General features: G+C 40.4%; 2 protein-coding genes across 2 annotated transcripts in view; one reads left to right on the top strand and one right to left on the bottom strand.

The window, feature by feature from the left end:
* Positions 1 to 1,243: 1,243 nt before the first annotated feature.
* LOC101860152 (cytochrome P450 3A29) lies at positions 1,244 to 7,915 on the top strand. Its single transcript, XM_035968538.1, has 4 exons — positions 1,244 to 2,162; positions 3,698 to 3,846; positions 4,466 to 4,750; positions 6,073 to 7,915. Exons 1-4 carry the CDS (start codon positions 1,244 to 1,246, stop codon positions 6,229 to 6,231), a joined length of 1,512 nt encoding a protein of 503 aa, XP_035824431.1. The 3' UTR covers positions 6,232 to 7,915.
* A 7,062-nt stretch (positions 7,916 to 14,977) lies between these two features.
* LOC101859916 (cytochrome P450 3A9) overlaps positions 14,978 to 18,245 on the bottom strand; it is a gene marked incomplete in the record, with an annotated part of 15,015 nt that continues 11,747 nt past the window's right edge. Inside the window, 1 exon segment of the mRNA XM_005093616.2 lies at positions 14,978 to 16,547. Coding sequence (XP_005093673.2) covers positions 16,389 to 16,547 — 159 coding nt within the window.

Below are 18,245 nucleotides of genomic sequence, written 5' to 3'. Positions count from 1 at the left end.
GACGATGATGAAGATGATGATGATGATGATGATGATGATGATGATGATGATGATGATGATGATGATGATGATGATGATGATAAAATATATATTTGGAAACATTACTTTGTTGTGCCTGGTCTTTATGGCCCACCTTGCTAGTTGCCTAGCTTCTTATTCTTACTTCTCCGCCTTTCCATCTTTGTCCCTTTTTTTTCAGTTACTTCATTCTACTAACTCTTTCTTGTTTTCATCTTATCTCTTTCCGGACGTAGTTTTTTTGGGGTCTAGACATAATTAATCTGTGGCTCGATTTGGCTATACAGGTGGTGTACAAAATAACTTCATAGAAGCATAACCATCTCTCCAAACGTAACATATGATATATCAAATTGAAGAAAATTAAATGAGGAATACATCCCAATATAAAACAAGGATTAATTTTGAACATAGATATGCTTTAGAAGGGTTAGAAATGGCGATAGTGATGAGAAAAATGAGTTTTGACGGAAAACATTACATTCACTAAACATGTGAAAGCAAATCAGCATAGCTATCTTATCATATACAGGCCAAGAGCATAATCCATAAATTTCAGAATGTGCAGCCTTTTATTTGAAAGCCATATTCCAGTTTTTGTTTGAGGTATGATAGTTATACTGAGTCCGGTTACATCGTTTTGTTGATGCAAGACCGCAAGAATTAATTCACTCATTATCCCCAAACCCACGCTTTGACAAAGTAAAACTAGATGTTTTCGTTTCCTAAACCCTTTCCGAGTTTTTTAATAGCAATAAAAAGTAATTATAAATGACGGATCGTGTTAAAACTGAGGCACCCTATCACAACCGATATATCGGCGATACGTCTTCAAAGGGTGTGGACTTGCGCCGATATATCGCCGATACCTCCGGAAAGAGTTAATGATCTAATCAACTTGCTTATCTTTTCCCCATTCCCAGTTCCTTCGTTCCAATGCTTCCGCTTCTTTTCGTTATTCATTCATTTGCTTTTATAAACAACTAATTTCAAAACGAAAAAAATTGACTGGGAACAGTAAATGGCACATTTTCATTCTACCTTTATCATAATACTCACGCGGCTGGAATGTTGAGGATTATCTAATCGACCGAATTCAAGAGTTTTTAAAAGATCAAAACCCTCACAGTATCTGAGTAAGAATACTCACCTTAATATATTATACAAGGAAGCAAGGTATACCGTTGCAGACGTGCTACCTCACGTCTGTTTTTCTTTTCAGACGATGGACTTTTCACTGTTTGGAGGACTATCAGACTTTCTACTGTTCGTCTGTCTGCTACTGGTCGTCTTCTACTGGTACTGCAATGGGTTTTTCAATGTTTGGGAGCAGCTTGGTGTGCCTGGACCAAAGCCCTGGCCCATTCTCCTGCATCTCCCAGAGTTGCGAAATGGCGTGGACCAAGCTTTAAAGAAATGGGAGTCAGAGTACGGGCGAACGTATGGACTTCAATCGATCATCAGCAGAAGGCCTACGCTGGTGACAACGGATACAAAACTCTTGAATCACATCTTTGTAAAAGATTTTGACAATTTTGTCAACAGGGCTTCGCCCGCGTTTTTCACAAAAACAACAGCTCTTCGTAGTCTCTTCTTCTACGGTGGTTCAGACTGGCGGAGAACTCGCCACGTCATGTCACCAATGTTCACTGGAGGAAAGCTGAAAATTATGATGTATCACGCAAACAACAGTGCTGCCACCCTGGTGAATTTAATCAAAAGAATCAAAGCTAAAGGAGAGCTCGTCCCATTGAAAAAGTTCATGGCCAAATACACCAGCGACGTCATCGCTAAATCTGGCTTCGGGGTGAAAGCTGAGGCTGTTTCAGATGTTGACAACGAGTTCTTTGACAACATTAACAAATTTGTAAGTTTGGGCTCTACGTCACAACAGTTTTTTCGACTCATTGGCATGTATTTTCCATTCATCTCAAAGATTGGCCTGCATTTCTTTGAGAACGCTGACATAATTAATCCAAAAGCAGATGCCTATTTCGCTGAGCTTGCCAATAACGCTATAGCGATGAAACGTGAGCAGAAGTCAGAAAAAGCAAGAGACATGTTGGATCTGCTTCTTCATTCGGAGACCCCGCACACTGCTGCTGGTCCCAACGAAAAAAGCTTGACTACTAAAGAGATTGTGGGTAATTATCTTGTTTGTTTACGTGTTTGTTGTTGTTCGTCGTTGTTGATATTTTTTACTCCTCTTTAAACTTCATATAGACAGCTATCCGTAAACCACATAGAACAAACGGGGGCTTTAAAATATTTTCGCTCGCTGTTTATTCTTCTTTCCCTAACGAGTAATATTTAGGGAATGCTACTTGTGCTCATTAATGCCACAATTGAATTTAAGAAAAGAAAACGATTTTTTTTTTCGGTAAATGTTTTTGCCCATGTGGCGCCGAAACCTACTTTTATCGATTTTGGACCACCAAGGGATCGTTAACGCACCTAACTTGCACACGGGTTGTCCGAGAAGGCTAGGTGTAATAGGGGGTGCCCACAAACGCGATAGGGTCGGGTGGGGTCCGGCCGATAGGGTAGTCGGGGCTCGCCAAATTGAGGGCACAAAGCGGCCATCGTGGCACAAGCCGATCAACTCGGTCAGTGACCTACAAAAACAAACGTGTTCGTTTTCAGGCCTGCGAATCGCGCGATCGGGTGGTTTGCAGCCAATGACAACAAGGCTGAGCCACGTGTCCATATTACCCATGAATACATTAACTAGACTTACGGTACTTTGGGAATTCCCGGTTTCGGCCTCACACGTTTTACCGTCTTCTCACTTCTCACAGCGGGTTTAGAGCGCTCATAGGCCTAGAGGAAGAAGAAAATGAATAAGGAGAAGGAGGAGGAGCATTACAGGGGGGAGGGTGGTGAGAGTGACAAGGAGTGAGAGAGGCAAGTTGAGAGATATATGCAGAGACATAACAATGTTTACATTGCTAGATCTAGGTCTCTGATACATATGGGAAGTGAGAAATAGACAAGAAACTAGAGAGACACTAAAGTAAGCAAGTAAGCAAGCAAACACTCACGCACAGACACACACACACACACACACACTCTGTGTGTGTGTGTGTGTGTGTGTGTGTGTGTGTGTGTTTGTGTGTGTGTTTGTGTGTGTGTGTATGTGTGTGTGAACAGTAAGAAAGTAAATTCAATTGTTTTTATTTCTTCAAAATGGGAGGCACAGTAATTTTCATAACTGAAATTAGTGAAATTGTTCCATTTCTGTGTAAGACATATTGTCTTCTTTTAAACCTTCCCAAAGGGGGGACATTACCATGTTCTGTTGATCTGTAGAATTATAATTGTAAATGTGCTGATGCATCAATGTCAGGCTCATAACTGTGCCGGAATTGCACCAGGGAACTGCTGCTTTTTCCTTCATCCTTACTATCGTCATTTTTTCTCAACTTTTTTGGGGGGGGTATGTTTGTCACTCTCTTGTGACCCGCTATTGCCTTGATAGTCGAAGCAAACTTTGTGCTGTTGAAGCTAGAGAGGTGAGCAGAGTAAGTCCGATTCCCTGTAAGGACGTCTCTGTTGACATCCACCACTTGGCGCTCATACCCCTTCTAAAACTAATCTAAACTGCTTTTAGAGGCGGGAAATCCAATTTTGAATGCGACCATATTTTTTCACGTTTTCAGCTAATTCGCTGCTTTTGAAACGACGTCCAGCACTCTGCGCTCACTCCTCTACCTGTTGGCTCGAAACCAGGATATCCAAGACAAGGTCATCCAGGAGATCGATACTGTACTAGATGGACGGACAGAACCTGAATACGAGGATCTGACCAATCTCAAGTATACAGAACAGGTTTAGTATTAATTGATACATACATGTAATTTTACTTCCTGTTAGAGTGATATGGAGCTTTGGTGCTCGTCATTGTACGTACATATAAATCTTCAAAATAATATGAAAAAACAACAACGTCAACCCACTATTTCTTTTGTGCATGAACGTGTACATTGAAGTTGAATTGGCCTAGCGATGGTCCTTTTGAAAAAGATAAATAAATACAGTCGAACCTGTCGAAAACGGGATCTTAGGTGGAATCGCAAGGGATCAAGAAATAAACATCTGTCTAAGACATCTTTTGTCATAGACAAGGAAATTGGCGTAAAGGTTAAAGCTGGTGGACCCAAACTTCAATAGTTTTGTTTCAAACCGGGGCTGAGAGGGCAAAGCGTTCTCCTTCTTAGACAGAGGTAAAAACCCATCGAAGGAAGGAATTTCTCTTTCCGTTTCTGCGTTAGGCAGATTTCGTTTTTTTAGAGGTAATTACATGATGTGTAGAGTAATTTATCAAGGGGGAGCGGTGAGGTGTCGTTATGACAGGTTTCTGTTAAGGAAGGTTCGACTGTACCTCGATTTTTTGTGAGCAAGTTTTGAAACTTGACAGTACACTTACGGCTCTAAAATATCACCGCAGGTCATAAAGGAAGCCATCAGATTGTTCCCGCCTGTGCCAGCTGTGACCCGTGAAGCTCTGGAGACAAAGACCTACGACGGAGTCACGATTCCCAAGGGAAGCTGCGTCTTCGTCCGGATCAACAGAATTCTTCGTGACCCCGAATATTGGTCAGAACCGGACAAGTTTAACCCAGACCGCTTTGCACCAGATGTGGAACACAAAGCTGGCGCCGTGGCTTACCTGGCCTTTGGCTTTGGACCACGTATTTGCATAGGCAAAAGACTTGCTATTTTGGAGTTGAAGGTCAGTGAAAAATACTATGGATCTCAGACTTCTTTATGATTTGGCAGGTGTCCACGGGGCACAAGCGATATTTACCCTGGCCCAGTGCATCGTCTCTACATTCTTTTCTTTTAATACTTTACTTTTAGCACTGTTCAAAACCGCGCCTTGAAAAAAATCTTTAAAGCGCAAAGAGCTTGTTGTTTTGTGCGAATATTCGTCATACAAATGTTATATTATTGTTATTATTACATGTATTATTATTATTAATATTATTATTATTATTACATTTATTTATGACAAGGCATTTGGCTCATACAAAAAACCAATTGATGCCAATGTTGCAGAACAGATTTTTGATAAAGCGGAACGGTAAAAGATTTAGATACAAAACCTGTATTTCAATTTTTTTTAATTAACCAAGGCTAGAGTTACAACTGAGACAGTTTTGTATTTTTGAATCAGTGAAGTCCAAGGTAACCAAGGTAATGCGCAATATAATGTACCACAGTTGATAGCAGTACATACAGCAGTTGTATAGGACATGGTAGCAGCAACGGCAAAACATATCACTGTGCCAGTATCTGGACAACAAGGACGTATCTTATCTCGTATTTTCTTTAACTGGACCTGGCGCGAGAAAAAAATGAGACTACGCTGTGGAACTATTAAATAAAAAAATATGAACTTCGCAAAACCAACATTGAGCTAAAAACAAGTAGTCTACATAAAAGAGCAACGACCCCACCCCCTCCCCCTTCCACCCAACCACCTCATTAAGGAAAAAAGTTCGTCGTTTGTGTGACGACGCGGAGGAATCAGGCTCTCGTCAATTTTTGGGTATGTAGAGTTATTAGTATCATCTTATAGCTTGTTCATTTGTCTTTATTTGTATGGATATGATTATCCATGAATCTTGAATAGAAGTCGAGATATTTGCAAATGAATGAGGAGGTGGTCATCTAGTTCCAGAGATAAAATTAGTGAGAAAATGGCCGCCAAAGTTTAGTTATTTTCTGAGCTTGAGAGTATGTAGAAACTTAAAATCTATATTTTTTTTTTGGGGGGGGGGCCTTGAATCATTTTCCCCCCAGTAAAATCCACACAGAAATGGGCATGAAAGGTGTTGGGCCAACCCCCCCACTAAATTCGATCAAAATTCGCAAATCTACGGGAAAATGCCTATTTCTACACTTTGATTACTGTAACGAGCGCCTGATTTCACCACGCTCCCACATATTTAGCAATAAACCTTTCTGCACGATAAACAAACATCACTGTTTAAAGTGTACGCCATTCCGTGCCACGATTTTTATAGATATACCTCGTTTTGCTTCTTTCAGGTGGCCTTGAGTCAACTCTTGTCAAACTTCAGGTTCGTCCAGACAGACCTAACCTACCCAAAACTTGGCGAAGAAGTAAAGATGGTGAACGTTATCAACTCAGTTTTTCAGCCAGAGAAACCAATTGAGCTTGATGTGGTGCTCAGAAAGGAGGAATAAGGAGCGGTGTGTTTACTGTCTGTTGAGCACCTACAATAAACATAAGTCTATTTGCCATCTTTCTTACTTTGAGAATATTAAATTTGAATTAACAATCATCTTGAGAAATGAAATTTGGGGTGAACGCAAGGTATTTTGTCAAGGCCAGCGCTTCTGTGAGCTCAAGAACTAGAGTCCATATAGATCTATATTTTGTTAAAGACGTTTGACTTTGGCTTAGCCTGGCACAATATAGTCACTCCAGAGCGAAACACTTACACTTGCTGGTCCCTGTTCACAACGACGAACTAAAGGAAAGAATGCTCCAGGAAGAGTGGGAAAAGGGGGGGGGGGGAAGCTACAGATCAATCAGTTTAGAAAATCAATGAGCTTTTTGACAATACCACAGTATTTTCTGTATTATATAGTTACCGGTATGTCAATAAATAAACGTAAAGTTGCGTAAATATGATTTACTCAGAATAGTTAAAGACTATGTATTTGAGTGTAGCAGCTTACCTTAATTTTCTTTAATTTACATTTTTCACACTTCTTTTTACTTCAACGATTTGACGTCTCTCGTAAAACAACACGTCCAGTAAGAACATGTAAAAATCTTGATGGAGGCTTTCACTTCCCGTGAAATTTATAAAGTTCCGTACATAGCATCTAATGACTGCTCGTTAGTACGTGCTCTCTTTTTGAAGTCTTTTGTTTTTTAAAGGAAAGTGAGCGATATAGGCTATCCAACTTAATGTTGTCGGCCATTCCCGTGTAACATGAATATAATATAATATATATAGTCGAACTTGTCTTAAGGGAAGCCTGTGTAAGACGGAAGCCTGTCATAACGGAATCTCCCACACTTTCCCTTGATAAATTTCTCTATAAATACCTCAGTGAAACGGAAACCTGTCTAATGCGGAACCGGAAAGAGAAACTACTTAGACAGGGTTTTTACCTGTCTAAGACTGAAAATGCTTTGGCTACTCAGTCCTGATTTGAAACAAAACTATCAAGCTTGGTTCCATCGGCTCTAACCATTCGCCATGCCGCCAGGCGAGGAAGGGTCCGTTGCAGGGGTGCAATACTCTGATCGTACGACCACTCGAAAAATGAGTTCCTCGAACCGTTGTTACATGCACGGGAGGGCTGGCAGTGGCTGACTTATACCAATAGGTGGGGCTATGGGTAGACGCAAAGGAGATGTTCAAACGTTTCTGTTTTTAATAAGTCAAACAGTGGTCCCCCATGAAATGCAAACACTGGTGGCAATGGATAGGTAGTACTGATGCATGCCATTATTAGAGAGGATAGCACTTGAGAGGTGTTGAGTTTTGACCACTGCTTGCTGACCGAATAAGCAACCTATGATTCCCCCGGCTGGGCCTCTGAAAACCCCTTCCATTCTCCCCATAAATTTCCCTGTCTACGACGGAATTTGGTTTTGACTCCCTAATTGCGATTCTGTCTTACATAGGTTCGACTGTACATTCATATATTCAATTTTTTGTATATCGGGGCGCAAAACATACTTTTATTATTCAATTAAAACTGTTGCATTTTGATTACTCAATAAGTATCCAGTTGAAATAAAGCGTAAACTTGAGTGGCGTTTTCCTCATTGCCACCTGGAAAGCGTAGGTGTATCTCTTTCGTATTTTTGCTCGCTCTGGAAATAAATGATTTGTTTCGGATTTTCAAACTAAGTTTCTTGTTGTATTTGCTGCAGTTCTTGTTGTTGTTGAACCCCCCCCCCCCCCTTTTAATTTTTTTTTTAGCTTAATCACCTTCTCAACACGCTTGTTACCTAGTTTTACTCAGCAAAAGCAATGGCTATGTGCCGATGCCGATTGATGGGCAAAAGTTTTTAGAAAAGCAGTAAAGCAATACTAAATTTATATCGTTGCGTGTAGTACCCCAGCATGTCCGATCTCTACACACAAACTAGCCTCAAGCAGGATCTTTGGTCTGTTTTATGATCAATGTTAAACCCAGAGAGTTTTGATTACTCTGCTTAGTTGGTCGCTGGGTCCTGGCTGGTGACAATGGTAAAAATATGCGCAATAAATGTATTCTTTGGGGAGCGGGTGGGGGTTCCGAAAAATTTTCCTCACTTCGGCACTTCGGTCGTTTTCCGGCCTTGTGTCTTTATCGGGGAAAAGGGGGAAGAGGGGGGGGGGGGTGAGCGACCTGCATTGTATTTACTCCAACAAGAGTGAAACCAAGAGGTTATGTTCAGCTTTGCCTGGCTTTCCCCTGTTTTTTGAAAAAAGGGGGGGGGGGGGGGGGTAGGAGTCTTCAAAACGACCTACTTGAGGTCTCATTCGGCAAAAACAAAACCATGGGACTGTTAGACCCCAACATACCCGCCACTGTACTGTCTACCTACCTAGGTCCTCTCTTCACTTGTCTTGACCAGATAGAATAGACTAGATCAAACTCTTACAAGGTCACCTTTGAAGAGACAGCGCTCGCCGTTTAGGAACCTCACGTTAAAGATAGTTCCAGTAGGGAACGGGATAGAGTGTGTCAACGTCTCTCATGACTTACTGGAGCAGAGGAAGATAGATAGGACGAACGCTAAATCCCCCCCCCCCTCTCTCTCTCTCTCTCTCTCTCTCTCTCTCTCTCTCTCTCTCTCTCTCTCTCTCTATTGTTGAATGAATAATAGAAATGGGCAAGGGACAGACAAACAAACTAACCAACCAACCACCAACAAAAAAACAAACAAACACGAAACAGTGTTTCTCTATTCCTGGCGTCCTGTCAAAGAAAAAATGGTCCAGTTTTCAAAGCCATCAACACGTTGAAAGAGCGTGAAGCACACACTGCGGGGACTGTCATGCCCAAATGGGTCATCTGGCTGAAAACGATTTCAAGCTTTATTAGCAGGTGTGAAGGGCAGCTTGAACTCTTTCCCGGGGACTCAAGTAAATTATTTGAATCTGGCTCTATGATGAGTTTGGTTTGGTGCCAAACCCCTCTACCCCCCCCCCCCCTCTCTCTCTCTCTCTCTCTCTCTCTCTCTCTCTCTCTCTCTCTTTTGTTGAAGAGGCTAATGACCGATGTCGGGACGTCGAGGTAAGAAGTTGCAAAGCAATATATTAATTGTTTACCGGCACACTTAACTATGATAATGAAGAGCGTTTGTTATACTTTGCAAGAAGTGTCTGGCCTTGTTTGTAATGATGATAACAGTACTGGTTGGGGCAGGAAAGTGGGGGGGGGGGCTGGTTGTAATGCTACAGATGTCATCGAGGGTTTCCATTGTTCAGCAAAAATGTACGGAAGCATGGTCAGCGCATCCGCTAAATTGGTGGCCGAGAGTTTTATTGTTTGTACGAGTACGATTGAAATCAATCAAACAAGGACAAAAATCACCGTGGACGCTCCACACAAGGAATAATAATTCAGAGCAGGATTCTCTATTAACGGAGGAAAACTCTCTGGGTGAAAGTTGGCTTCTTTTATAGGGACTTTATAAATGTACAGCAAATTAAAGAAGCGCAAAGACCGCCGTTAGGCAAGTTGTTTTGGTTTCTGGGGCGAATGCGGACAAACAAAATCACGTATTCGTCACCTATGCTTACTAGAAGGAAAAATGAAGCTTATAATAATGAATGTACATCGTAAACAAAAGCGCTGCTTTGCTTTGTAGCACTCGTGTTTGGAGTTGAAGAGCCAGAGAAACATCTATCCCACTCAGGGCTTCATGACCAAATAAGAAATATTTCTTACCGAGCAGATTCAGGAGATTGGGTCCAAATACTCCCACCTTCCAAATGAGCGACATTGTTTCTTATGTATGTGTTTTAACGCCTTTATCGACACAATTTAGATCATTTAGGAGGCCAGCCTCCGACCCTTCCTACCAGGCCCAAACCGGGCTGAGAGGGATACAACTTCCCAGAGGACAGATAGAAAAAACTCGATATACGTTTTTCCCACTCAGAAATGGACCGCCGTCCCACGTGTAAAGGAGCGAAGCGCCTAACCGTTACACCACACACGCCAAAATGTAAGACTGTGAATTTTCTCCCAGCTCCTACAGCCAAGACTAACAATTACACAAAGCAATGCACACGGTTTTGTCGAAAGTCGAAATCGAAATCAGTGTAACATTTTCGTCCCTCATTTTAAGACAGCACACAATTCAATCATTAACCTGGGTCTTGAAGAGAGAGGTATTAAGACAATATGACATAATTTGAAATTCCCGGTTACATGCCTTATGGAAACAAGGAAACGCACGGAAGTTCGTCCCTGAAACCATCATCTTAATTTTGCGCAATTACTGTCTCCTTTGTCTCTTGAAAGAAAAAAAGACTTAACAAAACAAATCCCGGAAAGAGTAGCCTAAGTTTTGGAAATTCAAACTGATTTAATAGCTGTTGTTTATAACTGTCCAAGTCACTGCACCCCTTTCCTGCTCTTTCTATTCCCCTTTCGAAGATTCATTTTTACGGATCCTTTCCGTTTTTGAAGCCACTGTGCATACAGTCTTCTAAATATGTCTAGAATTCGGGAGGCCAAAGACAACGTCATCAATGGTATGAGTGCAGCTTTACGGGCCTGAGTAGGCTTAGACACAAAGATTTGACGAAGCGTTGGTTCACAGAGCATGTTCATTTTCCAATGTTCTCACTACATTGGCCGACAATCAACCTTACTTAATTGACCCAGTCGACCATTGTAGACTCCAAAGAGATGAAGTAGAGAAAAGAAAAGTGTTCCTATTACATTTGTATAATTTATTCATTAAGACCACTGTACGAGTTACACCTGTTTCGAAGTATGTTGCTGTAGTGAATGTCGTGTATCTGGCCGTTATGCATGACAAACTAAAGACTCTGACGCACATTAAAATTTCGCTTTTCTGATTTCCCAATATACACAGTAATAGATCTATAGTCGATTTGCGTGCCAGAGAGGGTGATACGTTTAGTATATTATGTTGTTCCAGTGAAAATAAAGTATACCCTTGTCGTCACGCTTTCGTGCTGTACGACGACCACATTCCTGTGTTTCTTGTTCTTGATGATAAGATCCGTGACCCCGTTTCCTCACTGTGTTCTCAGGTCAACCACACGTTTGAAAATGGATGAAAGGGATGGAAGGGGGGGGGGGGGTTACTGAAATCATTCCTATAACAAGTGAAGTACGGTACTATAGACTGAGAATGCAAGAAGAGGTAGTTTTTACAGAATTTAAAAAGAACTCTATACTTTTCACTTCTCTCTCAAAATGAGTTGCTGAACGTCCATTTATCACACCGAACGTTATGATTACGAAATAACAGACAATAACTAAACGCACTATTACGCCAAGGAGAGCAAATTTCAGAAACGAATTATATTGAAACAGATTAAATAAATGATGGACTGATTGCTTGGCTGACTTTAGACAAAATGTTATTCTACTACAGTTTCATTAGTTGTGCAGTATAAAGTTGCCTTTCCTGAAACAGTGCTGTAAAAAATATTAAGCTTAATCTACCCTTCGCTGTTGGAAGTTCTAATGGCCGAGTGGACAGCGTGTCTGCGTTTGAAGTCATACGATTGTTTTATGAGTTGTTTTTTTTTTCTTTTTTTCTAATTTGTTGCTTTGTAGTTTTTCTTATGTAGTAATGAAGCATGCACATTCTGGTTTTGTCCCCAAGAGGAGCTTTTACCTACAAAGAATACTCTTCCTTTTATCAATTTAGGCCTGGTTTAAGTTCAATAGTGGATTTCCTTGGTCTGTGAGTCGAATTATTATTATTATTTTTTAATTTTAGGCTCAGATAGGCCCAATTTTAAATCTTTAATTGCAAATTAAAATTTTCTTCAGTTTCCGGAGGCCTCCTGCGGCCCCAAACCCCTGCCTATTGTTCCCCCTGCCAATTGTTATGGGGTCCGGGGGCAAATTGTTGGTCAGTCGGGAGGAGGAGAAGAGAAAGAAAAAAACAACCTTCCGAGACTGGGATTCGATGCCACGCTGGAAAGCAGTGAACATTAGAGAACGTAGAAAACTTGTATAGGCTACCTTCTCTAACGTTAGAGAACGTAGACACTACCCCAATGAGGGGGTAGTAAGTATATTAATATTATGATGCCATAACTTGCTAACACAAAGCCACCAAGTTACCTCTCAAAGCTTCCAGATTTTAGGGGGGATAGGGACAAATCCGAAGATAATCAACGGACGGTTGTTCTTCCTTGTGCCTTGTTGTGAAGGGCACCGATTCAGATCTAGATCTAGATCTCTGCGTCTGATTGGGCAATTTCAAAAGGTAGGCTAGGCCAATGCTATGCTGAGATTGGCACTTTCAACACTTTATGTTTTTAGTAATTGTTTTCAGCCAGATCCATTTGGGCATGTCAGTCCCCGTCCAACCCAGCCCTTTTCCTTCTCCATGGATATTCAGAATCTCCAAAAATGTGTTATTTATTTACGAAATCGAAAGTCTGATCAGTTACCCTGCTTGTATGACAAAAAAAAACCTAAGTAAAATTGTGACGAGTTTTTGAATAAATTAAAATTAAAATTTCAGAATGACTATTTTTCATTGGTCACGCTGACAAAAAAACAACAACTCTTTTTCTCAAAACTGCAATGAGGAAAAAAAAGCGTTTTTCAGATGTGGGTGTAGAGATACATTATAATACAAATGTATTGCAACCCGAAAAACAAAACAAAACGAACGTAAGGGGTGGTGTATGTTTCATGCTCTTACAGGGTGTTGATTGCTTTGAAATGGGTTCATTTTTCCTCAACAGGACGCCGGGCAAAGAGAAACAAAGTCTATTATGTTGTTGTTGTTTTTTTCAGCCGAATCAGACACTATGTATGTTGTTTTGAAGTTGGACTCCAGCCCTAACTTTCCCTCACCCCCGTTAAAAAACAAGAACAACTGAATACCAGGCTAAGGCCGAATACAATCTCTTTTTGGGCAGGCCGCTCGATCACTACCCTCCCCCCCCCCCCCCTTTTTTTGGTTCAAATAAGGACACAAGGCCGAAAAAACAACGGAAGTGAGGGGAATTTTTCGTTTTTTTCGGAACCCCCCCCCCCCCCCCCCCAACTCGTTCCCCTAAGAATACATTTATTGCGCTGTTGGCCATTGTCACCCAGCCCCGGATTTAACATTGATCATAGAACAGCCCAAAAGATCCTCCTTGTGGCCAGTTTGAGTGTAGAGATCGGAGATGCTGGGGTATTACACGCAACTATTAAGTATTGCTTTACTGCTTTTCTCAGAAAAGCTTATTATCCATCAATCGGTATCGGCGAGAAGGCCTAGGTATCGGCCCATAGCCATTGCCTTCGTTGATTAATACTAATAATAGGCTACATGTAGAAGGGAATATTATGCGTGTTGAGAAGGTGGCTGAGCTGAACAAAACCACAATTTTAAGAATCAAATGAAAAATAACGCTTTTTGTATCAGTTAAACTTTCTAAAAAAGAACAAGAACGACAACAACAGCAAACAGCACAAGAAACAACCTGAAAGTTCCAAATCATTTATTTCCAGAGTGAGCAAAAAATACAAAAGATCTAACACTAAGCCTTCCAGGTAGCAATAAGAAAAAGGTCATGCAAGTGTACGCTTTATTTCAATCGGTTACTCAATGAACAATCAAAATATAGATCTGTAAGTGTTTTTATTAATATCAAACTGTTTTGCACCCCTTCCGACAACAACTAAAACATGTAATAGCAGACTCTTTGTTTTGACCCCTGTTTGGACCAGCCCTGCCTGAGTGTAATAACGCACCAAAACAGAAAGACGGAAATAGATTACTCCCATATATGGGAATAATACAACATATTATTATATTTTCCGAGTGCTGACATGTCACGGTCTGTTGGGGTTGTTGTTTCTTTTTTCATTTCATATAGTATGAAAATGGATTCAAATAATCATATAAAAGCAGTACGTGCAGTGGCAGGTCGAGCCAGACTATAAATTTCAGTGTGCAGCGATACAATTTGAGCAATTGATTGAGCACGATGTCATGACCACATAACAACAATATTATGTTTGTGTGTGTATGGGGAGGGGGGGGGTCTTATGTTTGTTTATTTATAATATAGATAGATAGATAGATAAATAGATAGTGTGCATGTGTGTACATGTTTATACCTCTGTATTTATTATACGCTTCTGTGTAAACGTCTGCTTTAACCCCAGCTATAAGTTTCATTCCAATCGTATTTCATTAAGTGAGGTGTTTTAAATGAAGTTGAGTGTGTGTGTGTGTGTGTGTGTGTGTGTGTGTGTGTGTGTGTGTGTGTGTGTGTGTGCGCGCGTGTGTGTGTGTGTGTGTGTGTGTGTGTGTGTGTGTGTGACACGGGATTGGCCGACTACAGTAAGTTGGATAGGCTAACCTATAGCTCACCTTTCAATTTGTTCTGTTGAATGTTAGCTCTAAAGGCAATGACTGTGTTAAGGTTCCCAGAGGCAAAGCGTCTACATAATCAAATATTCAATGCTTCCCTTCCTTATTTTGGGATGGAGCATCGTCGCAGTCAAATTCACATACAGACCGTGATTGACGGTGACTTTATGAATTAAATTTAAATAGATTATCTTGAAATCACCAATGAGCAGTGTGCACAATATTTAGCACTGTTTCATTGCTACATAAATACCCGGTTCGCCACTAACAAGCACTGATTATGTAAGCTTATAATTGAATTGGTAGAGTCTACTTCAAAATGGTACGGTGAACTCATTTCTAATAATCCTTCGACTACTCTGTGAGTGCTTATTTTTTTTTGGGGGGGGGGGAGGGGGGGGGTAGTTCTTGACTTTTTACCGCCCTATAATCAGGTCATGGTATGATCATGCCAGCGGCTCCTGGCCACCAAAGGCCATAAAAGACAAACAAATTAAAAACCAAATTTATAAGACATTTGTAGTATATTGCCATATCTATTTTCCCCTTCTATTTGCGTTTTACACTTTCGGTGCAATTTACGTCTAACAAATCTTGAGACCATTAATGCTACCTCGCGTCTAAAGGTTATAAGTAGGTATTGACAAAAGCGAGAATAAATATTAATCAATGATATATTTTCTCGATTATTTCGTTGATGAACATACAACAAGGAATTCAGGGTTTGTTTTCATTCACAACTCAGTGCTGCCGCATCATATAAGAAGTTTTGTAATTATGTTCCCCTTGTGGGCAAGCTTTTCGTGTGTGACCCGTAAACTCTTGGTGTGACCTCATCTCTTTCTGGTTCTTCGTCTCACTTTTAATCCCCTGTCCAACAAGTCAGTCTTCGCCACTGAAGGCTTCAAAAAGTAGAAGACACTGAGCACGTATTAACGAGAAAACGCTGCATACTTTATAAAAATTTCACCGGAAATGAAAGCCTCCTACGAGATGTAAAAACTTTTTTACTGGACATGTTGTTTTAAGAGAGACGTCAAATTATTTAGGAAAACAGGGGTATGAAAGATTTGAAACGAAGAAAATTAACATAAGCCATTATACACGAATACACAGAAAGCTACACTCTGGCGTTGTCTTTAAACTTATTCATTTTCTTAACACCTTATGTACGTTGAAAAAATAAAATAAAAACTTAACTACAACACACATCTAGACACACATTTGCTGCTCCCTCCTCAGAACCTTTTAACGATATCGGAATGCTTTGTTTGGGAACTTGTTATGGCGCAACTGTTACTAGTCTCAACAAACTTATTGTCTCCTTACCCAACATTGGTTTGTTTTACACATAAGATCAAGAGGGCAGACCTACACAAACAGTGTAATCACGCTCAGCTGGAGCATAGTGTTTGAAAATTTCACCGAAAACGTATTAGACCTTATGGGTTCAGCTTATGGTGTTGTGACCCCCCCCCCCCCCCCATTTTTTCTGTTTTTCTTTCTCTTCCTAGAGAATGCTTTTCTTCAGCTTGCCGTTCTAAGGGGGGACCAGGAAGTGGTTTGCTCTGAAATGATCCCATTGTGCCTGACTAGGCCAGCGTCAAACATCTAATCTGTTCTTGGACTCCCAGAAGTGCTGGTCTTGACACAATCCGTTATGTTCTCCCCAAATTTAATTTACCACGATAGTTGTTAATTTAAACTTAATATTTTCAAAGCAAAAAAAGAATGCTCAGAGTGAGATTTGTGTTTCTCGTAGGTGTTCAACAGACAGTAAACGCATCGCTCCTTATTCCTCCTTTCTGAGTACCACATCAAGCTCTATTGGCTTCTCTGGCTGAGACATTGTGTTGATAACGTTTACCATCTTAACGTCTTCACCAAGTTTTGGGTAGGTAAGGTCAGTCTTGACGAACCTGAAGTTAGACAAGAGTTGACTCAAGGCCACCTGTGGTGAAACAAAACGATGTATATCAATATAAAATCGTGGTTGGAAATGGCATACATTTAAAACAGTAAGGTTTACTTATTGTGTTGGGAGGTTTGTTATCAATTTTTTTTTGGATGACCCAAACGCCGAGTAAGAAAAAAATAAATATTAACAACAACAACAACAACAACAATAAAAATAAAAAAATAATAATAAAACAAATAATAATAATAATAATAATAATAATAATAATAATAATACATGTAAAAATAATAATAACAACAATAACAACAACAATAATCGTCGTCGTCGTCGTCGTCGTAGTAGTAGTAGTAGTAGTAGTAGTAGTAGCAGCAGCAGCAGCAGCAGCAGCAGCAGCACGGCAGCAGCAGCATTAGTAGTGTATCTTTATAAATATATTATATTTTACATTTATATAATATCTCTTAAACATTTTTAGCTTCACATATTTTAAGAGCGTGCAGCTCAAAAACTGCACATCCGATTACTTTGACATTTTTACACATGTCCCGCAAGCTCATTGTCGTTCGTGAACTGTTATTGTACTCACTCGGGTACACTGGTCTATCATTTTTGTCTGACAATGTCATTGACGGGGTTTTGATATTTTGTCATACTGTGATGATGTGTGGGTAACTTTGAAAACAAAAACTACACATGCAAAGTTGGACTCCTTCAAAATTTTTCATCACATAAAAAGTGGCTTCTCTTTATTGAATCATCATGCTTCGGCTGATTGAATTAGAAAGAAATCACATCAATGAATTGCTTCAGGTGGGAACTCCGCTTTCGTTAGTCGCGAGAAGGTTCAACGTGAAAAGACACACTTTGTATGCCACACAGAATCACATGGCAATGATAGGCCCCCAAAAGGACAGACTCAAGCGAGTAGAACGCAGAAGGACAAAGCGAAGGGTGGACGCATTCATTCCAATGCAACACTTGAGGAATCAATTTCAACTGGCAAACAAAGACCTAAGATGAATCGAAAAAACTAAGAAATGAGAGTCCGATCTTTGTTATGACTGTTCTTCTTCGTTGGAAAGATAGGAACCATCGTTGTGGGGGCCCAGTTTGTCGCATAAAACTGCAGCCCCATCATATCCAGCACAGACTTCACTGGGCACAGCGTCGCATGTGATTGCAAAGGCTAAATCATCCAAGTTTTGAGCCCAATGTACTTTTCTTTCAAAATCAAGCCCAAGAAAAAGTATTCATGCATGATAATGCACCTTCTCATAAGGCTGCTCTATACATTTCTCAAAACTAACAACATTCCTCCCCTGCACCCATGACCAGCGCATTCACCAACTTTCAATCCAATTGAGCACTTGCAGGACATTTTCGATCGCACCATTCGTACCAGACCACGCCAGCCCCGCACCCTTGCTCAGTTGGAACAAAACTTAATTCAAGAGAAGAATATTATCCCTCAAAAGACAATACTTCGATTCATCCCGTCCATGTGTCGACGATGTGAAGATATGACAACGCCAGATGTCATCACACGTTACTGAAAGCTGTCACTTTTTGTTTAGACCCTTGACAACTCTAAGTTCAAAATAGAAGATTAAAAACATTCTTAACTTTGTATTCCACGTGTTTTCCTTGCTATAAAATGAATGCACTGTCTTTTCAGAAATTTTCTGACAGATTTGATAAGTATTAATCAAGATATTGCCTTTGATATATATA

Source organism: Aplysia californica, unplaced genomic scaffold, assembly GCF_000002075.1.
Source record: "Aplysia californica isolate F4 #8 unplaced genomic scaffold, AplCal3.0 scaffold00066, whole genome shotgun sequence".
Lineage (NCBI taxonomy): Eukaryota > Metazoa > Mollusca > Gastropoda > Aplysiida > Aplysiidae > Aplysia > Aplysia californica.
This window is presented reverse-complemented; position numbering and strand designations above follow the sequence as displayed.